Source organism: Gymnogyps californianus, chromosome 9, assembly GCF_018139145.2.
Source record: "Gymnogyps californianus isolate 813 chromosome 9, ASM1813914v2, whole genome shotgun sequence".
NCBI classification, from domain to species: domain Eukaryota; kingdom Metazoa; phylum Chordata; class Aves; order Accipitriformes; family Cathartidae; genus Gymnogyps; species Gymnogyps californianus.
Genome location: NC_059479.1, coordinates 22,370,281 through 22,393,107, shown reverse-complemented (window position 1 = coordinate 22,393,107; position 22,827 = coordinate 22,370,281). Strand labels below are relative to the sequence as shown.

At 41.0% G+C, this 22,827-nt stretch overlaps 2 protein-coding genes across 5 annotated transcripts in view; one reads left to right on the top strand and one right to left on the bottom strand.

Moving 5' to 3' along the window:
* SLC16A2 (solute carrier family 16 member 2) overlaps window positions 1-22,827 on the top strand; it is a 437,579-nt gene that overhangs the window by 47,490 nt on the left and 367,262 nt on the right. The window lies entirely within an intron of this gene.
* RLIM (ring finger protein, LIM domain interacting) lies at window positions 48-8,418 on the bottom strand. The gene is made up of 3 exons (XM_050901503.1): window positions 8,235-8,418; window positions 7,290-7,373; window positions 48-6,446 (listed from the first exon to the last, which is right to left on the bottom strand). The coding sequence occupies exons 1-3, from the start codon at window positions 8,401-8,403 to the stop codon at window positions 4,912-4,914; spliced, it is 1,788 nt and encodes a 595-aa protein (XP_050757460.1). The 5' UTR covers window positions 8,404-8,418; the 3' UTR covers window positions 48-4,911.

Sequence of the window (22,827 nt, the reverse complement as noted above, 5' to 3'; positions counted from 1 at the left end):
CACTGTAAGAAGAATAAACCCAAGGAGTGATGATCAAGCACAAAATGAACACTTCATGCATTTTATTGAGTCTATTTAAATTTGCATTATGACATCTTACATAGGGAACAAACTCCTCCTAAATGTTAGCTATCAAATCTGGTCAAACTGTTGTCCAATGACCTCAGAGTACCATTTTGTATTAAACAAGTCCAGTATAAACAGATGTAAAGCACTGTACAAAAAAAAACCTGTTACATTCTCAGTTGAATTCAGGGCTTCCCAACCAACGGCCTTACTAGCAGACAGTGAAATTCAGGAAAGGGTCTCGGGTATTTTAGCTTAAGGGAACAAAACCAGATAAAACAATCAAAACAAATTCAATGGGATGTTTCCCCATATGAAGAAAAGAAAAAAAAAGAGATACCTCATATCAAAAAGAGGTTGGGAAGCCCTGGTATAACAGATGCAAACTTTTCTTTTTTAATACAACACAACTTATATGTACTTTGGGTAAGTTACCATTGATTCTGTCTCTTCACCCTCCTTCTTCCCTCCCTAGTCAAGGATAAATAAACAAAAAGCCTAATGTACGTAAGGGTTGGAAATATTTCTGAATCTGTTATAAATTCCCTTAACGTGGCTCCCAGCCAACCCTCATCCAAAGCACCTCCTCCTGGGAGAAGGCAGAGGAGCAGGCAGACACCTCCGTAACGACCGTGTACCTCATCAGCTCCACACTTGCTTACATACGCTTCCTCAAGCAATGCGAGCCCCGGCGGGAGGAGCAAGGATGACCGGTGAGAAAACCGAGACATCAGACGGCTACACGAATGCACACATTAAGGAAAAGGATCCCAAACTAAAGGTAAGGCTGTGGCGAAGCCGACAGGATGAAGCTTTGCATTGCAGTGTGACGGTGAAGATCACGCTGGGAGATTCAGAAACCCCCTCATCCCACTGCTAAAAGTCAGAGGACCGATGGTCAGCCTTAACTGCAGTTCTTCTCTCATCTTCACACTAGACCCTCAGTATTATGAGACCACTGGGAGCCTCCTCTTTGTGTAGGCAACCATTTCAAGATAAACATCGACCGCAGATATACCAGGGAAACGGTCCTTTGGACTCTCGGCATTTGCATAATCCAGACAAGTGACAGGAAACTGGAATGACAGTCATTGCATGATCCATTGTGCCAACTTTGGTGGGAAACCCATTCGTTTGCAAGTTGACACAATGGACAATTATGGCTCCTTCAAAACTGGTGCGGTATCATGTCAGTGCAGCTGCGGTGCCTGCACATCAATACTTCTTACAAAACGTCTTTAAACTTTTAATGAGTCATTTCTATGCATGCAGTACCTACACTAATCAAATCATTTTTAAAACAAGTCAATTAACTGCCTACAAGTTCTTTGCAAAAAACCCAACTTGTTTGAAGAAATAAAAAAGTGCACGTGAAAGGGAAATCTAACAAACCCCAGGAATAACTCTCGACAGTCTTTTAGTGGATAAAGCCCCAATTAAAAAAAGGAAAGTAAGCACCCACAACTCTGTATCGGTTCACAATCTGAGTTAAACTATCAAACACACTCTTAAATAAAAAATACTGTGCGTTCTAGGTTTTGGCCTCGTGACTGCTTTAATTGCTGCGTATGGAGGTCCTGTGGGTACAGGTCTGTCCTGTCAGAAAGGAATTAAGCTCACACACCAGAGAGAGATTCACAGCAGGAGCCTGGACGGTTTGCAGTTTGAAAAAACCACCACGCTAACTACTGAGGCAGGCAATAACAAGGAACCTCCTTCAAAAATAAAAGCAAGCAACAGCCTTCAATACAAAAGAAACCATGCTGCTCCAAGCAAGGAGACAGCGAGTTATCCCGGCTTTGAAGGCAGGCTACGAGAGGCTCCCACACGGTGGCACTGTGAACCAGGCAGCTGATGCAACAAGGCTGCGTCTGCCTCTCCACTCTCCTCATTTCTGTACAACCAGGCCTTTCAAAATGACAAACCTAGCCATTTTAACCCTTCATACGGCTACAGGCATGAGTTAAGTGGCTGTATCCCTCCTGCAATACCAAGAAAGCGTAAACCGAGGGAAGCGATAAGTACAAATGCTTAATACCAAAATGTGATTCATCAACTGTAAATTAGGCTAATTGTCAACCTTGTTAAATTAGTGTCTTTCATATTTTGTTAGCAACTGAAGTGTTAATATTGGCTTTTCCTAACTCCAATCTAATTTTAAAAGAATAGAAATTGAATTACCACAGCGGCTGACAGATGACTCAGCTACATAAAGAGGTCTTTGCTGTATCAGCAATTTAATTTCTGCCAACTCCTCCAGACATCAGACAACCCACCCCCAGCACCTTGAGCACGCTCAGCATCGGAAAAGGCATATAAAACATTGAGAACATTCAAGGTCTCCTGAACTGAGGTTAAATTATTTGTTCTTGGTACCATCTGGGAAACCTCCAACATTTTATTAGTTGCTATTGTTACAGAAAGAGAAAATGTTAAGGCATGCCACTATTAAGCTATAACAAAACTGTAAAGTTGATTCTACCAACGTGAACAGTTACTGGAAACTCAGAACATTAAAAAGAAAGCTATGTTGAATGACACATATCACAGCCGTGCTTCACATTAATTAGCACTAGTGGGCTCCTTTCTTTTTGGTCACCAGCCTTAGTCCTCAGAGATGTACATCAGACTTTCAAAATTTAACATGGTATTGACATAGAGAGGGGTTTTTTTTCCTTCTAATTCAATACTCCAGTAAGTCAGTAAAGCTACTGGAAACTGCAACTGATAGCATGTATTTGCTATGTGAATGCCACTGGAAGAAACTCAGAAGTGTTATTTTGTTGAGGAAATTTTGGCATAGAGAGTCCAGCACCTGAAATTAATAGCTAACTTCCAATTTTAGTGATGCATGTCAGGGGGAAAAGTTTAAAAACATGAGCTTATTTATTCTTCTGTTCAAAAAGAATACACATAGCCCCTCTGCCACGATGGCGTGCCCCACCAGGAGGAAAGCGAGCTCAATAGCCAGTCAGAGTTTCCCACTGAACCAAACACCACAAAACGCATACGTAGAAAAAATTTGGGATATTGGGACATTGTGGAATCCTTAACTAGCTGATGAGACGTTAAAATGGCTTAGAGCAGAGACTACAGTTTATGCAACCACCACTATAAAACACCAAAAATGTGTTTTAATTAGGAAAAAGAGATAGGCCAGCTTTGGTTTTGTCGTCTGAGGAACAAGCAACATTTCCCATATAGCCAGCAAGAGCAGTTCATATCCCTTCATAACTACTGCCCTGGAGCTGAAATAAATATTGCTTTCTCTGTTGCACATGTAAGCTAGGGGGCAAAAAAAAAAAAAATCATTAGAGAATAAAACAAAGGACAGGTCACTGCGGGGGAGGGATGTTTTCCCCTGACACTGATGAGAGTTGAGGTACATTCTCCAATTCTCAATTTCAATATGCCACGCACATAATTTTAAAAGTAAGTTCAACTCATTTTAATCTGTCCAATAGGAGTATAAAAAGTTTGTCGGGGTTTTTTAACGTCATTCTTAGAATTGGCTACACATTTAAGTGTACTCCCATAATCAATTATAATTTTCAAATTTAACCTAACACTCTAATAATCTGTTTTCCAGTTAATACTTAAGTTACTCCTCTGTGGCACTTGAGTCACAGGCTACCAACACTGGATATATCAGCATGTTCACTCAACAGATCCAGAGGTTACTAATACAGTTGAAGCTGGTGAGGAAGAAAAAAAAACCTGTCAATACTTGTCTGCTGAATAGTTACACAGAGTTGCCTCAAAAATCAAAAGTAAAAGTTGAAAGAAAAATTGGGCATAAACTTCACTGAATGAACTGGTACATACCGGTCCGTATTATTACATATTAGCAACCACACCAAGAAATAACCAGCCATTAGAACAGTTTCTAATTTTTATCATCTTTTTTGGTGGCATTACTGAGCCAAAACACTGCAATTATAACATTTAATTTCCATTTTTTAATGCAATTAAGATGTCTAATTCAACTGTTTTTATATTACAGTAGCTGTTCACATAAATAGTACAGATATGCACTGCTCTTGACAGGTACACAGTTACAAAAGCAGCTCTCGTATTTAGTTTGCTCTCTGTGTGGTGGGTTTTGTATGAAAAGCATTCTTGATTTCTAAGCATGGTACAATTTTAATTCTTAATGCGTTAGTACAACAGTGCATTGGAAAAGTACTGAGCTTCTACAAAAAAGCTTTACAATTTTAAAACAGATTTTTTTTTTATTTAAACAAGCATAGGCAATTCTTATATTTCCACAACAAGATAAATATCCCAATTAAGCTAACAGCTCATCCTACAGCGTGCCATAGTGATGGGGAAAGGGCTAACATTAGTGTTATTTACACAGGCATGTCCAATACTAACCCAGTATGAAAATTAAAAGTGTGCAATTAAATTCATATTATTTTTTCAGATAGTTGGATTTCTTGCAAAAGTTCCTCTACAACTCATGTACATTTAGCCGGGATGACTTCTCAAAAAGCTCCTCATAAGCACAATCTTGAGGACAAAATGTTTATTGGACTGGGATGGCAGGGGCTGGGTGGGGGAAAGAACTTAATACTCTTCACAAAGAAAAAAATATTTTTAAGTGGGTAGATGTCTTTGGACAAGTGAAATTTCACACCCAAACTGACTAGATCTTGAAAACCCTAATTAAAGAAATTTTCCAATTTTAAAAGCTTGAATTCAGAGAAAATGCTTTCATCAGGGAAGATTCACTCCAAGTCATTACTATACATTGAGGTACCACTCAAAAAGTGGCCATAAAGGAAGTGACTTCTTTGCCCATCACTATCACACTAGCTGCTTGGCCATAAATTCAGATCTCATTTAGACAACACTCTCTCTGTTACCAGAAGCTAAGACTGCTCTGCGACAAATGGGACAAGTGGAATTTTCTGATAACCAGCGATCAATGCAGTGGACATGATACTCGTGCGAACAAGGCAATTTACGGAGCTTGTTGCCTTCTGTGTACTCTGTAATACACACACTACAGGTTTTCAGAGCATCGCTCTCACCAAAATTCCTCATGGCTAGGTTGTCAATTTGTTCTTTGGTGAGTCCTCTTGGTTGGTCATCGTCATCTTCATTTAGTAGGAAAAATTGTGCTAGGCTAAGGAATGGTAGAGAACCACTTTCTTCAAATGTGACCGATCCCCTCGTATTCCGACCTTCCCGTCTGGCACCAGATGTTGAACCACCTTCATTACCACCTTCATACACCTCCCCTGAGCTAACATCTGTACTTTCATTGCTTGAAGTACCACCACCTCCGTTCTGTGGCTCAGAAGCATCCACGTTCTGATTTGGAGTTGGGCCGCTAGGATCTGCATCACTATCGCTATACATAAAGTAACTCAGCTCTCCGAAGCCTGTCATTATCTGCCTTAGCATAGTCTGAATAGCAACTGATGTAGTCTCACTCAAGCCTGTGTTTAAGATCCTACGGATAGGAATCCTAATGGTACTGACGTAAGTTCTCACTCCAGCCCGTTCTGAACGTGAAAATGTGCGCCTAAACCCTCCCCGTTCACTTTCGTAAGTGACTGTGTTGTTAGGTGTCTGGGACCTGGACCGAGTTCTGTTGGCTATGCTGTCTCTTTGCCGATATTCTCCTGGACGAACTCTTCTCACCTGAAGATCAAGTACTATGGTAGGAGGCCTCTGCCCAGGAGTTGCGGACTCACTGGTACCGTTAGTTTCTGAAGAACCTGCTGCTTGAGGAACAGGTCTTGTTTCAGGGGTTGAAAACAGAACTGCATTTTCACTTGGCATCTCAGTCCCCACTGTATGCTGCCTTAATGTCACATGCTGCCTAGTTCTAGAGCTTCCCTCAGCTTCATTCACTGAGGAGTGGTCAAGTGTTTGAGATGATGTATTGTGATGAGCCCTGCGAGGAGTCTCACTCACTGGATTAATAGGTGACCTACTTCTATCAGTCCTAGCCCGCGTTCTCCGCTGTTCTGGACTCCTACTTCTCGCTCTCCTCTGCCCTCTAGGAGGGGAAGCTTCCTCAGTTGTTAGCTCCTCTGAAGTGCTCCTTTCTGATCCAGGCTGCCTTACAGATGGCGATTCAGACCTTGGAATTTCAGAGTCACTTTGGCTGTTTTCCAAATCCTCCCCACTGGAAGGCTCTACAGATGGCTCATTCTCAGTTTCTGGATTTGTGTTCCCATTATTACGGTTGACATTTATTTCCAAACTGAATCTGAAGTCTCCACTATTTGGGTTAGTCCGGCTCACTGCTCTCCAAGACTGGTTTCCTCGTTGCCCACTTCGTGTTGTATTTCCAGTCTGTCGGACTGAATTAAGCCAGTCTATTATAGAATCTCCATTTGAAACATCTTCTGCGGACTCTGCACCTGCGAAAAAGACAGGGAACTACCAAAATTAGAGTACTGAGCTAATTTTGGAGTGATCTTTTCCAAGAACATAATTGCCTAGTTTAACAAGTGACAATTTAGAAGTGCTTAACCCTACCAAGTGCTATTGTGGTTTCACACATAGCATCACAATTCTTATCTACCAGAGCTCTTTTAAGGGAGCAGGAGTGGACATTTTTCTAATATGTACAGATATTAGGCTGCAGCCATCACATAGCAAACAAGTCATCAAAATAACACATACTGTTTATCGTAAGTAAATGGAAAGTCACATTTCAGGTGTCATAACACATCAATATTCCGTGTTTTCCTTTCCAAACAATTAAGTGATCTATCGACTGCTAAATAGAGAACTAAGTTTGTCCTGACCCTTCACTTGAAGAATAGCTTTATAGCAAATCTATCTCACGAAAGAACGAACCCCAGTGGTAAGCTCCAAGCGTCCTCCACCAATCTCTATAGACGGGTGATAACGAAAGCAATACAGCATCTTTGGAAGGGAAGAATGGTGAATAAAAAAAGAGGGATTGCCAAAAAGCATCCCAGAAGGGAGCAGACAGGAAGGCAATCTTAAATTAAAAAAAAAAAAAAAAAAAGAAAGAAACCTAAATGAAACTTTATCCTGATGCAAGTAACAGATGCGTTATGAGTGAAATCTGTCCCAAACTGACCTCTGCAGCAGATATCAGACATAACGTTCACTTAGTTTTGAAATAAAGCTCACCTTGCACCTGCCTAGGCTTAACTTGTTCCACTCCTGCACTCAAGTTAAGGTCCGTATGGGGTGCTAAAGTTAAGAGTTTTCACAAATACTGTATATACCTCTATTCTCATCACTGTTTTGCTGTGGCGGACCTTCTTTAACTTGGTGTAGCCTTCTCAGCAACTCTTCTTCAGTAATTTCACCTTAGAAAATAAGCAAAATTTTCCAAAAATATTTCCAAATCATATGTATGGCAAGCATTATCAAAAGCTTCTAAAGAAGGTACAAGCCACTGCTTGTCTTTTTTTCTAACTAAATCCTGCCATAATGAGACTGCCAAACAGGTTGCCAAGGGGAAGTTCAGACACTTCAGCACCATTGTCCCAAGTAAGTTTTGCTGAAGCTGAAAGATCCAACAGTTTCAACCTATTCGAGACAGATGTGCTTTCTGGTTCTGTAACCTCTACAACTCATCAACAATTTTCGTCATCCTATACCAATTAAACGGCTGTCCAGAGGAAAATATTTAAGATAACACCTTCACAAGCATGAGAAAAGGTTTAAATTAGTTGAAGTCATGTTTTAAATTAGAACTGGTTTGAATTAGGTATCATCCTATAAAGAGTCATTTTAAAGTAATAAGTCAATTGGAAACTGACATAAAAATGCCCATGCAGAATCTCGCACCAGACTACTCACCCTAGTTACAAACTCTTAACCTCACCAGCGCAAGATTTTCACACAGATGCTTAAGGGAGATTACTTTTCGATCAAAAATGTCTAAGGGTCCATAACAGGAATTGGGTCAACTCTGGGTGTTCCCGCCAAGTTATGCAAACACTAGACTTTTGTATCTGATGAATCCACATCATCCTAACTACCTCCCCACTAGTCAGGGGACTGCTCAAATTTGAGTATGCACAAATTAGCAAGAAGCTACTTCCTACAATGGAACAACTGCAGCACACAAACTAAATGGGTTAAACAGTTTCAGGAGAACAGAAAGCGACACAAATCGCCTACAAGCAATTCTACCAAGACATACATACACAAACATTACCTACCTGGTGTTCCTAGCAAATTGTTATCTCTCATAAGCCTGTAGTCCTCTTCACTCAGGTTGTTTACAAACTGATAGAAAGCTTCTTCTCGATCTAACCGATCTAGCTGACTCTGACGTTGTGCTTCTGATTGATCAATATTTCCTTTATCACTAGAATCTGAGCTTTCCATCTTGATGAGTGGAAGAGTACCTAAAAAGGAGAAAACAAACCCTTCATCCAGTGTAATGAAATATGGCATGAAATTTAGGCACGTTTAACCTATACGACATTCTTCATGGTTATCCTTAAATTTGGGGGGCGAGGGTAGTAAGTTGCTAATGAAGCTTCAGTTAAGATGAGGTGCATAACCACAGGGATCACAAATGAAATAACTCTCAAAGCATGAACCTCTTCAAGAAGTACAAACAAAATCCATGCCCATCGTTATCAAATACTCAATAAAGCAGCAAGTATGAACACGTGGAATGTCATCAGCCATAACCCTTCATCCATCTTTACATTCACATAGTTGACTAGGTATCCATGACTATCTGCTTTTTAGCATAAAATATTCCTAATACTGCAACTGCCTCACAAAGCATGCCTTACAGTGCCATACAACAGGGTAGTACAAGGCATAAGCCGTCCCTGATCATGCTCTCTAACTCTAAAAGAGCACGGGATTGTATGTTCATTGCTTCTTCCCGCCTGCTACAAGAAATACCCTCTTCACCATCCAAGTGAATTGTAACAGAATGAAGGGGTTATGAAGCATTCAAATATAGAAGACGGAAGATGCTATGGAACACTATGTGTGTGTGTGGCGGGGGGGGGGGGGGGGAAGGCTATTCGTTTCCTCAAAACAGGAAAAGGGTTTGTAAAATCAACTTTATAGTTTTATGTCAAGAGAAGAATATGCTTGGAAGTTTCAGCATTTACTGAATTACTGATATTGATGGCTAAAATTTCCAGGACAAAACTCCACAGTGTATACCAGGTATAATGTCTGCTATAAAGAGCTGTCTTCAATATCGCATATTTTTTAATATAATCTTCTCCTCATATTGTTTTTCATTTGGATGAGATCCTTGACAATGTCTCTCTTTCTCTCTCTCTCAAAAAAAAATTATCAATGAACGCCACGTCTGTATTTGACAAATATTTAACAAAATACATGCAAATGCAGGAGACATTCTGGCACTAGTTGCGCCATGCAAATATATCAAATGAAGTTAAAATAATAACTAGTTTCCTTAATCACTATGCCTCGCTATTCACAACATCAAGAATTTTCCTGTACAACTGGTAGAATCTAGTTACTCAGAGAGGTGATTAGCAAGCTAATCCTCTGCATGCTAAAAAGCTCTGCAATAACATTCCCTATCAGAAAACATTCCTTTCATTTAAACCATACTTCATGTGACATGAAAATACTGGAAGAATAAAGCTTTTCTGCTTCTCACTGGAAAATTTCCAACACTTAGACATCTGTCTAGTGCAAAAAGCATCTTTTTTTGGTTTGTCAGCACAGCTGTCAAGTCAAGACTGCCCACAGTTTACATTAGTGCTTCTCCACAGAAGAGCAGCACTGCATGATCTGCAAGGGTAGTTTATTTCAGCTGCTATTGTGAAAATTAAAGTGCACTGACAACCTCAGTGTGTAGCAGTAGAAAATTCCACAGGATAGGACATCCCATTATTGCAGACTTGCAAATTATAAAATAGCTACTCCAACCCTCTTTGTCTTGAATTCTGACGCAGTAGAACTTGTTTTTAAGTTAGTCATATTACGGCACAAATGACTTGTTGCCACTCAGTAATACAGTATGCAAGGCTACTGGTATTATTTGGTTCTGTGAACTTCTGCCATTTTACCACAGAAATTAGGCTTATTTTTCACATTTTTATCAGTAAGCAGTAGCAATCACTAGGGTTACTACTGTTTCAAATGGAAGCCTATCAGCTTTCTCTGCATTGCTAAATCTCTGGTGCAATCTAAAGACTGCACAGCCCGTCTGAAGACTTGCACGTGACGTGCTGTCAAATACACCGCTAAATGAACCCATTCACAGTGAAAGTTGTGCAATGGTTTCAGCAGGTATGTTCAACTCTGACTGGGCTCAGTTATGAAACCTGTATGCCCTTCAAATCTCAGACACGTATTTCTAATGAGAACATAGCTTGCTTGAAACTCAAACAACTTTTTACAAGCTTTCTGTAGCAGAATTATGACTCCAAGTAACCTCACTTAAAGACATATTCGTTCTAGAGAAGATACCAGAAATACAAAGATGCTGCTTTTAAAAGAAACGTCTGAATAAAGCCTCAAGTAGAATGAGAGACTCGCATCCAAATAAAATCTTGAAAGATGCATGAGTTCTCTGGGGATACACATCAAAACTCTAACTGGCATTCCCTTTTTTAGGACAACAATGAAACAAAGTTGACAAGATTAAGAAAATAAGGGAATGTAATAAGATGCTAAGGGACAGGAGCAGCATGAAGTTTTGTAAAATATTTTCCCCAAGATGACTGCCACTTCGGTATTTACTGACTTTAACACACACAGAATGTCTTCATAAAGATGGCAATATTAACATATTTGTAAGCATTAGACTAATTCTACAACAGCTTTTAAAAAAGAAAACCGCACTACGCATACAAAGCATGACATTTGTTTACTGCTTATGCTTTTCCTTTTAACTGCAAATTCCAGTGCTTGCAGGCACCTTAGCTATATAATGCCTACTGGATTCAAAGACATTTGCCCACTCCATTTCAGAAGATGAAGGGGCACCGTTCTTGGTCAGGGAAAAAGGGAGAGTCAAAACAAGTGAAGGCAGGGGGGAGGGGGGAATCCCTTCTTTACCAACAGACTGATGTACACTTTGATAGGTGATCCTTTAGGAAATGCTCAGAGTAAGTCAGTCTTACTTATTTCCAGGTTTGCTCCTCTTTTCTCCTCCATCATCTCATATCTTCCACCCTAAACCATAAAATCAGCTACTGGTCAAGACTGAAAAGATGCTATTGCTAAGAAAAAAGCCTCAGAGGTGGGATCTTGAATTAAGAATTTAATTTACATTGGGACTATTTCTACTAGTGACAAACTCACTGTATTTTCCTATTGCAAGCTACTGTAACAGATTACACTAGCCCACTGTACCCCAATTTCACGCTGTTTAGCTTCAATGTCCTAGAAATGCTCTATATCTATATGGGATGTTTACATTGATGGAAATAGAGATGGCAAAGAAACACATACATGCACATCAACACATTCTCCCTACCTTACTGTAGGCAGCAAATGGGGCAATACTCTTCAAACTAGAGCTCTGATATTATAACCAGTAAATGGAGAATAGGATTCCTACCCCAAGGCTTCTGTTACTGTCTCTTCACTGTCCACTCAGCTCATTGTCCACATTGCCCATTTTAAGCTTCACCTCCCACACCACTGCAGAGCACTACATTACCAGACTGAACTTACTAGAATATTTAGACTACTACTGCCTCAGCATGACTCCATAGGTCCCATCTGGCTGTACAACAGGATTTCCACGGCAGCAGTTACTACGTTACCTCGCTCCTATTTCAGCACGGTAGAGTGTTGCAGAAATAACCTGAAAACCTGTCCGTCATTCAGGATTCTGCTCTCAGCTCATACACTGCAGAAAATTAAGACTAGCTTAAGGAAGCTGACTACAGTAATGCAGGGAAATCTGATCAGGGAAAACCAACAGATATACTATTAAGTTACAACAAAATAACCAACATTTGATTATATAATAAGCAGGTACACTTCAACTCTGTTTCTCTTTCTTCCAGTGGTTTAGTTCAACCCAAAGTAAGACTTTGTTCTTATCCAATTTAAAAGATTCAGAACTTCCTTCTTTAGTGTCTTCCCTTGTCAGCACAGAGTTGACAAAGGGTGAGGAAGGTCACATCTATGAGCAGGAAGTTCAGATCTGTTGATTATTGCCAACTTCAGCTGAGATATTCAGCAATGAAAATCTCTTTATGGGAAAGTGGAAGGGGGGAAGGGAAATCACCTAAAGGTTGCACAAAACAACAGAATCATAGCTAGAATAAATTATTTTCTCCTTTAAAAAAAAAAAGAAATTAAGGGAAATATTCTTCAGCAGCTGAATATCCAGACACATTAACTACAGTGAATTCTTAATTGGTGTTCCCATCCTTCCACAAGTCAGCAAAGCATCTTCCCTGCAGTTATGCTTCGACAATCTCAGAGATTTCAGAGCACAAATGACTAGCTGTCTCTCCACTGCTGCTAGAAACTGCAGGAGCAAAACCAGTAAACCCACAAAAGGTATTGTTGGTTACACTCTTTTATTCAAGATGAAGTAGTATTATGCTCTTTTGGATAGGAGCAATTTAAAAGTACTAGATATTCCTTCATCAATGCAAAGTTATCATTCTTACAGTACAAGAAATATTTTACATTTTCCCTTATGCCAAGTCGTGTGTAAACTAAATCCAATCAGTGAGGAGTTTATTACTGCTTAAAAACAATCTAGTGGGACAGCAAGCAGTGATAAAATACTTGCGTTGTCCATTTACCTTGAACAATAACACTGTGTATCTGCATACTGCTTAGCACTCATAGACTACAGAATTCTTCCCAGAAAAAGTACTAATGCACCATAAGACACAGTGATAAATCACTAGCTCTTCCTCCTTCAAAAATGTGCAATATCTCCTGACATTAGTTATCTGTATTGAATACCAAGACACTACCTTAGCCTGCATTCCTGATTTTTTGATCAAAAAAAAAAAAAAAAAAATTTAGAACTCTCATTAAACTAACTAGGTAAAACCTGGAAGATCTGACAAACTCAGAAATCACCCACTTGCAGGGTTAAATGAAAAAGCAATATCTTGAAGTTATAATCTTCATTAGATTTACTGGGCAAGTCTCAAATTTTAACAGGAGAAAGGCACTGAATTAGTTAAACTCCAGAAACAACTCAGATGCTCATGAGTTAGCCGTGCAACAAAAATTTCCTCTAAAATTCCCCCCATCTAGGTGTTACCAGTATTCCAACGTTACATGAGAATTTGTAGTGCCCTGTATGTTAGGAATGTTTCCTGAATTACCTCACGTCCCAGCAACATAATTAATACCTTTGTATAAACAAAAAAGATGATGGCAATATGAGTAAGTGTTTCATAGATGTGCTCAGCAGAAGGCTAATTTCTCATTTATGATTCATAACCTCATCTTAATTAGGTACTTCAACCGGTAGAGCACCTTGCTTACTTCTAGTCTGCAGAAATTATCAAACCCTTTGACTAAAAGAAGTGACTCAGTAGTGGAAGCCAGAAATACTTATTTTCTGTTTTGGGTTGTTACAGATTAACTACTTTTTCCTCTCTTGCTTTCACTGAACATACCTCAAAGACATTTTAGCTCTACAGCAGAAGTACAACACAGCTGTCTGTTCAAAGCGCTTTCCATGAACTCTGACTTCAGCAGCTCTAACATACCATCCCGTTTGGCAGGACCAGCCCCAGCCAGCAGTCTCTCCAATTCCATTTCTCAAATGACACAGGAACAGCAGCTAGAACAGGCAGTTCTGTTACCCTGAGTTCTTTAAGCACAAACAGAGCCAACTTCATGTGCAGTATTCATCTGACCCACCCCACCTCCCAACTACTAGATTTTCCTAGAAGAATTAAAACTTGAAAAATAGTTTCCATGCCAGTCAGTATCCAATTTCTCAATACTCAAAACTAGCAGAAAGCAAGACATAACAGAAACTACATTTTCATCTTAAATATTTCATCATTCAAGCCTGCAAGCTCAAAAGCAGAAGCAAAAACTGACTGTCAATGAATCCTAGCATTAAAGGAAAAAGATACCATAAAACAGTGAAATGAAACAGCTATCTATTTGCATTATACATGGAGCTTCATTATGTCAAGTTTGGTTGTTTTTTTTTTCTTTTTGTGCAGGTTCACAAGTTTCCTTTTGTGATGACACCGAAGGCTGTACAATTCACTCATCTACATCTTAGAAATGGTAACAAGTAACAAACTTTTCTAGTTTTCAAAGTTGCATCATGAATTTTGGATATACTTTTTTTTTCCCTGCTATTCTTGCTTTCTCTTGACACTCTGATGAACAACAGATCTACGCTCTTACTAGATTTCTACTAAACTTACCACAAATTTTAAACACTCAAGAACTCCCTGTGTCCTCTTTGCCTCAAAAAATATCATGGAACATGTACCACTTTTGGAAAGCTGGAAGAAAATTTTGTCTTCTATGAAGTGTTTCATGTAAACTGCTATAAAACTTAAATGCCAGCTTACCAAGGAGTGTTAAACATCAATTCAGCTATTTCACTACCCCAGTATGTTTCAAAGCAGAGGCTGTAAAACAAGATGTCATTCTGAACATACATTTTAAACAACAGAAAGCAGATTAATACTTTTGCAGAAGAGCTGCAGAAAATTCAACAGAATTGAAAAAATAATAAAAGAGAGTAAAACATTTCAACAGAACCACTGTTGAGATGAAGATAAACACTCTTAGATATATTATCAACTCCTGAGAAGTCAGGAATAAGTGAAGAAATCGGGGTACAGAAGCACAGAAGTCTCCAACAGTCCTACAGTATCTAAGGCAGAGTAGCCATTTTACTGTACAAATTCCCAACTCAAAGACACCTAGTTAAAAAAGAAACAAAACTCATTACAGTTTTCCAATGTTATCTTCCATATGAAAGAGTAGAGCTTAGCAACTCCAGAATACTGAGAGCATGTGGAATGAAGATGGAGCTCTGAAAATAAAACGCAGTAAGAACTGCCAAAACCCAGGACTTCACATTTTATCATCTGCACTTACTAAAACAACACTTTTCACATACAAGTTGAAAATAAAATTAAGATAGTACTGCATTTTTCCCTCAAATTCAAATGATATCATAGAAGACTCCAGCACTGGAGTCTCATGAAACGATGCTCTTTTCCCCGAGAGGTGAGCTTCCTGCTAGGTCAGTAAGCAGAAGGCCCACTCTGAAGCTCAAAGGAAGAAGTAATGCTGCACGCAACTAACCAGTGTTGACACTGAAAGACAGCAGTATAAACAGGACTGACATCCAAGGAAGTTGTACCCACAAAACTACATGATGACGATAGTGTAGTGTTTTGATTTCTGAAGAAACAGAACTTCTGGTTAGTGAAAGCACTAAGCCAATCATAACTCAGTGAATTTCAATTAAAAAAAGAAACAACCATCTTTAAATTTACTACCGAATCCCACTGTCTCCACAAAACTACTGCTAATACAGCTGCTACTGAAACTAAAAGGCCAATAAAACAATGACAATCACTACAATCACAACCCACACAGGAATTCCGACACATGGATTTTTGTTGTTGTTCATGTCTAGTGCCTAACACATATAGAAGTGGAAAATGAAATTAAGTAAAATTTATTTGAATTTAAGTAGACAACTGTAAGACTAGAATTCCATTTCTGATGATGCAGGCAAGCTCAAGCATTTTAACAAGACTACGTGCACATACATCTTGCATATTGAAATTAAGAGTGCTCTAAGCAAAATGTTTTTAAGTTACTAAATTAAGAGTAAATGTGCGCGGACTTTTCCTACATATTTAATTACTGTTAGATGGTTTTATGAGACCGTAGAACTCTGCAGACCTCCTTGAGTAAAAAGCTCAGCTTCAACACTGCACATCAGCAAAAAGTTACTAACAAATACCTCGTTAATATAAACCTGAACAGTTTGAAGGAGACACAGGCTTGTGTGTTTCTTATGATCTTAACTGCAGCCAGGAACCTGTGCAAAAGCAAAATGGAGTCTCTGTGATGCTTCTGGCTATCCCTACTCACCATACAAAGGTCCTGACTCTAAGTTATTACACTGCTACACTGTTTAGAAGTATTGTTTTTGAGATGCACAAGACCATCATAAAAATATCTTGAAGACAGAGATGTTCACCTTTGGTTTTATCCCTTCAAGATTAATTTTTGCAAGCTCAAGAGTTGGTAAGTTTTCATCAAGACTGAGACTAAGGCACAAAAACTTGGATAAATACCCAATAATCTTGTTTGGATTCAAATGTTTTAATACATGGAAACTGAGTTCTCTACAAAAAAAATGAGAACAGCCTAGTAACATGTTAAGCTATATTAAATTGCAGTTAAATGCAATCTTTAGACTCAAGTATATGAAGTCATAACATTATGTTATGGCTGTAAAAAAAAGTACAACAACTCCACTGCAATTAGAAGCGTTCTACTAACATCAAGGAATTTATTTTGATACATTCCCATAGGGAAGAGGAATAAAGGAACAAGCTAGGCTGGTATATTAATGTATAGGTGTTTTGAAAACATTTCCATTTAAGGATCACACTATCCATTCCCCTAAAAATACCAGTACAAAAAAAAAAAAAAAAAAAAAAAGACATGTAGTGGAGACCAGACACTTGTAACACTTTTCCAGTACACCTTAGCATGTCTATGAATGCAGTAATATGGAAAATAAATATGATACAGATGACAACTACTACGTGCCTGAAAAATGCTGGTGTGATTATTTCAGTGACAAACATTTATGTAGCCAGAATTGCTGATGAAGAGAATGCTGTAGTTGTTATGCTTTAGCGGTTTAACATAACAAGAAGCCCTTAATTTTATAACGTGTGATCTGTTTTCCCTTGTCAGGTGCAGGCAAGACATAATTCCAAGCTATAATTGTTTTAATTCCAAAATGGTAAACCTGTAGAGAGAATACAGTCAGTTTAACTGCTAGTTGACCACTACAACAAAACTAAGCATCTGACTCTCAATTAAGATAATTAACTGCACAAAAAGCAGCCAACTGTTTATTTTTTAAAAAAGACTTGACAAGTCACTGCAATTAAAATTCAGGGACAAATTGGTGTCAGAGCTTCTTTAGCATTTTGACAATGATTTTCCACTTGAAATTAACCAGTACTGCCAATATGGACAGGGAAAATAAATCAGATGTGTGACGGTACTATTGGGTACAACGGAGTTTGAATTCTTGTTTACTAGCATCTCTGTATAAAGACTCTATCTTCCTGAAAAATGGTGAAACAAACAAAACTATTATAAAAAAAAAATCTGTATTTTTTACTGTGAAACCTTTTGTCAAGCTCCTTCTACTACACACTAAAATTAAGACACATAAGAAACCTTAATAACTACATTATATATATACTATTATATACAACCTGATATTGCTTCTCCATTAAAGCAGATCACCGAAGATAAAGTAATACATACATCCAGCTGGACTTGACAGTGGTTTTGAAACACAGTAAACAGAAACCTTAAATGTCAACAAACAGTATTAAAAAGGGAAGGAAGATCTTGCACAGGAAACTAAGGTGACAGAGCAAAGATGACATGACTAACTGGAGAGAAATTAATAGGATAGGAATAGCAAACATCACAGGTTTTAACGGGTCACAAGCTGATCAAGACCCTTACACCAGACACAGCGAGATATGAAGAGTTCCTCTTGCCTGTCTCCCACAACAGGGCTTCTTGTCTCTACTCACGGGAAGAACAGACTGAAAACACAGTCCTGAAGAGCTGCGATTCCTTAAGTAGGCACTAAACAGTATGGCGAGGCCCAAGATAGCGGCTATAATTCCCTCCCACACTCCACCCCTCCAAAAAGGGGCTAGTTTCAATTCCTTCTCCAGCCCAACCGGATACCGAGAGGGTGAGGGGCTCAGCGGCCCTCCCCGAGGCGGGAGCGCAAACCCTCCTCCAGCTCCAAATGGAGGAACAGGTTCGCCCCGCTTCGGCGGAAGGCCCTGCCACACGCCCCGGGAGAAAGGGGAAAAGACCCCAGGGTGACAGAGCCCAGCCCATCCGGGGGAGACGGGGGCCGAGGATCCTCGCAGTGCCCCGGGCACACCCGCGCGCACACCGCCATCACCGCCCCCAGCTCCATCACGGCACCCCGCTCCGCCTCTGCCGCGGGGCGGTTTCGGCCTCCCGAGCCCCGCGGAGCCAGGAGCCGCCCTGCCCTGCCCAGGACCCCGCAGGCCGCACGGTGGGGACCCAGAGCACGGGCAGAGGGGCCCCGCGGTCCCCGGCCGCCCCCGGCTCCCGGCGGGGGCCGCAGCGGCCGCCGCCTCCCCTGGGCCTGGGCCTCTCCCTTCTCCGGGCCATTTTGAGAGTCTGCCTCCGGCCTCAATACTCACCGCCCGCCGCCGCCGCCCGCCGCCGCCTCCCCAGCTCTCGGTCCGCTGCTCTCCCCGCTCCTCAGCGGGCTCGGTCCTGGCTCGCCCCGCTCCGTCCGTTCCCAAACAGCCGCAGCGTCGCCCTCCCTCCCCTCTCAGGCGGCCATTTTCTGCTCCATTGTTACCAAGGAACGGGGGCCCGGAAGCGGCCGCCGACAAACGGAAGTGAAGGCGCAGGCGCCTCTGCGCAGGCGCTGCCACCCCCTCCGGGGTGGAGGGGGGAGCGCGGCCCAAAGAGAGGAGTGTGGAGGACCGCGCGGGTAGAGCGGCCCCAGCGCCGAGGGGGCGCCGCCATTTTGAAGAGGGGCAAAGGCCGAGGGCTGTGGCAGGGTGGCATGGAGGCGAGGTGGCTGCCTGGGGCCTTCAGGGCCGCCCCTCAGCCCGCAGCCTCCTGCTGTCCCCGGGGGGATACGGAGGGCCCCGGCGCTCAGCAGTGCCCGCCTGTGGTGCCGTTAGGGTGCAGCAGTAGTAGGGCCTGTGTCCCCCCCACAAGAGCCAGGCATGTTGGTGTGGGGGCCATTTCATGTCATCTCATGGTGTGTGCCGGGCAGAGGTGCCAGCTCTCAAGGCTGGCGGTGGCCAACATTTCCGAAAGCCAAGTTGAAAATTGGCAGTGAGTACTGGTGGCTGTCGGTGGGGACATTCACTCTCCTCACCTTCTAACCATGGCAGAGTTTCCCTTCTCACACCAGGTTTTCTCTGCTGCCTAACCTGGTGTTGTGTATTAAAGACAACTGTCACGCTATATAAAAGCTAAGATATTCCTGTTTTCCCGTATAAGCCTTAATTAATTGAACACCGGACTTCCCATGTTCTGGAAGGCCTGTTCTTAGGTTAAATTTTTCCACAGTTCTTCCCCTCTCACCACTGAAACTCTGAATGGCAGCTGTGTTACCTCCAGGGTCAGCCCATCTCCCTCCTGGCATTCTGGCAGAGAAGTGAAATCAGGAATGGATCGGTGCGACATAGTGGGAAGAAAACTGTGGCTGAAAAGAAATAGTTAGGAGAGAACCAGGAGAGAAAAAACTACAGTCTCAGTTTTGAACCCAAGGGGGCTTGTGCCATACTGAGTATCAGTGCTAGTTTAAGGAGAGGGAAAGGTTAAGGCTCTGCAGACTGTAGAGAACGGAAGGGATTCCCACAGAGTTTTGAAAGATCCCATTTTAATGCCTGAAAAGTCTATCTTGCAAAGGACTTGCAAGGAAGTCATCTTCATTTTCAAGCAAGATCCCGTACATAGGGAAAAAACGTACTTCTGAGGATTTACATGGTTTCAGGAAGCCCACAAGACACCTTTGTTTCTCCTTTTGGCAGTTTATTATAATAATAGTGAGATTACTGTCATGTGTAGGGGTGGGTTGCATGTAAAGGTTGTTGAAACTTAAATGCGTAGACAGACACAAGCCCAACTTTTAATGTAAATGAAGTGGTTTTATGTATTCATAGTTTAAATTTCCCCCTTTTGACTTGAGACGTCAAAGGCAGCTACAGTGTTTGTGCTAGAGAGAATGGAGGGGTCAGGTACAGGGCATATTTCTCATCAGTTTTACTTGCCACAGCATGGGACCAGGAAAGCAAGTGGGTTAGAAACTCACTGAACTGAAGGCCACACAACTGAATGTGATGCCAAAATCGTTAGCGAGGGAGAGCAGACGCAGTCCCAGTTTCATCTGGAGCAGATGTAGGTTCCCAATTATACTTTTGTTGAAATAACCAGAACATAAAGCACGGAAGTTTATTCTAGCTGCAGAAGGACAGATGATATGGCATATAGTTGGAGTGACAGAGAGGTGATACCTAATCCAGCATAAAACTTGCTTGCAGAAGGTTAACCTGTTACGTTTTTAAAAGCAAATTGGAGTTGGGAGAGTGGCTTTAAATCAGATCAGTCCTTTGCATCATTGCTGCAATATAGATCCTGCATTACAGTTGGATTTACTGTAGGGTCAAACCATGACCTAACAGCTCTGGTTTGACTGTTCAATGTGAGTAAAATTAAAAAAAGAAAAATTAGGAAGAGTAAATTTAATGTCACAAGGCAATTTTGCAGTTTTAATGAACCAAAATATTTGTCATTGGAAAAAGTTGCCTTGTTCCTGATCCACGACAAACGGATCTTTTTATGTAGACAGTGCTCCTACCTCTGACAGATTCCAGTAGTTGGAGAAACTGTATCCCCCAAAGAGAGAGACCCTGTGGCTGAGTGTGTATGTACACTTTCATTTTTGGCAGACATCTTTGAAGCAGGCAAAAAATTCATTCCGTTGTCAAACATCGATAATTCAGGGAGCAGATGATCGACACACAATTGATCCACTTTATCATGGAAAGCCTTGTGCTGACGATAAGACAGCCACCGAGTGTGAGTATTGGCAATTAGTATATCAGCAGGATGTCCATCAGAGTGCTCCAGTGGCAGACCTCAAAGAACTGAAGAAATAGGAGGCAATGTGTCTGTGACAGAGTGATTTATGCATGAAAGTGAATCCTGTCTTTTCTCCCTACCTTTTCTGAATACCAGGCAAGGTCAGAGCCGGATAAAAGTGGCTTTGTTATACACCAGTAACCTAAGCAGCAAAATGTTAGGAATTATTGAGCAAATGGGAGGTGGAGCATATTCTACTATTTAAACGGAGGGATAAGATGATGGTTTATGCTCCTGGAACAGCTTCTCGGTATTTTATGGCATCTGACAAGTAATTTTGTTTGTTTGTCTCTTTCTTTCCCCCTCAATAAAATACTTTTAATTGATTAATCTTACCAAAAGTCTTGAAGATCATCAAATGGCAAGCAACAGAGGAATAAAGCATGTTATTCTTTACTTCTGTGGGTGAGTTCAGAGTCTTCAGGCAGTTATTTGCCAGTTTGCTGGGAGATGAACATCCAACAATGCGCAGAGATGGCAGCTGGGTTCTGCTGATTCACACCTTACTTCAGTGGTAAAAACTTGTAGCTGAGGTCCAGGGCAGACAGCTAAGGAAAAATACCTCCCTCGGTGTGATTTGGTGGAGTTTATTTGCAAATGCCCTCCCAGGGTTGATCAGGTGCAGAACAAGCTCTGATTTTTCAAAACCACTTAGTGGATTTCAGTATCCAGTTCACAGTAATAACAATTAATGGCCTGTGCACACATATCTCCTTAACAGCTTTGAAAAAATTAGGATTGGTGTAGCAGTGTATTTTAAAAAGCTTGTAGGGGAAAACATATTTGCATAGAGAACTTTGCAGTATAGGGAAAAAATCCAAAATCTATAGCAAAAGCATGGTGTAATTCATACTTAAGTGTTTTCAATTTGCTAATGTATGTATAGCGAAGGAGAATTACAACACTTTTCCATGGCAAGTTTAATGTCGTTTCCTTCAATGAGGGTAAATAAATTTGCTTTAAATCCCCCAGGGTCTTACAAACTGGTTATTTGGTATGCAGTGATAGACGAGAAAAATGTTGGTGATTTTTTTTCTAAAAAGATATTGAAATAATTTATTCACAATATAGATAAGTAATAATCCAAATGCAGTGAGGTGAGAAAAATCTGAATCTCTTGGGAGCTTCTAAACCTGAAGCAAAAAAATAAAAAAAAGACCCGCCAAACTCAAATCCTTATATACACAAAGTATTAGCAGAGCAGGCAAATGAAGCCAATTTACACTAATGTACCAGCCCAGAACAAACCTGAGAGGAAACCTAAGGATATAACAATTCCTAACAGTCTAACTTTGCTCTTTTCTCCGTCTCAGTACTCTGCCTATGTTGCGGTACCGTGCTGGCGACAGGCCCTCTCCTTCGGTAGGCAGGCAGATGGAGGGTCCCTTCTCTTCTGGTGGGGAGAGAAGCCCGTATTTATGTCTTATGCAACAAAGTATTTTCCATTCAAACAATATCTTAGGAGGTTATTCCAGCTGGTTATTTTAAAATCAGCAGGTCTGGCATGCTAGCGTTTTAAAGAGCTGGAGAAGAATTTTGCCCCTTAAAGAGGCATTTTTAATAGTGTTCAGTAATTTGCTACATTCTGCTCTAGGTCTTGTTTGTCCGGCAGTGCTGTGCTCTCGGGAGAACTTACATACTCAGGTACCATCCCTCCACATCCAAGCTTTTAAATTCCCAGCCTGTTTGGGGAGCAGGCAGAATCATAGAATCATAGAATCATTTAGGTTGGAAAAGACCTTTAAGATCGAGTCCAACCGTTAACCTGACACTGCCAAGTCCACCACTGTCGTGGTTTAACCCCAGTCAGCAGCCAAGCACCACACAGCCGCTCCCTCGCTCCCCATCCCTCCCCCGCCCTGCTCCCGCTGGGATGGGGAGGAGAATCGGGAAAGAAGGCAGAACTCGTGGGTT

Excerpts from the sequence above, each read along its gene's own strand:
- RLIM (XM_050901503.1), bottom strand. The coding sequence starts at position 8,403 with ATGGAAAGCTCAGATTCTAGTGATAAAGGAAATATTGATCAATCAGAA. Across the intron at positions 7,374-8,234 it reads CAATTTGCTAGGAACACCAG|GTGAAATTACTGAAGAAGAG; the intron begins GTAGGTAATGTT and ends TTATTTTCTAAG. Across the intron at positions 6,447-7,289 it reads AAACAGTGATGAGAATAGAG|GTGCAGAGTCCGCAGAAGAT; the intron begins GTATATACAGTA and ends TCTTTTTCGCAG.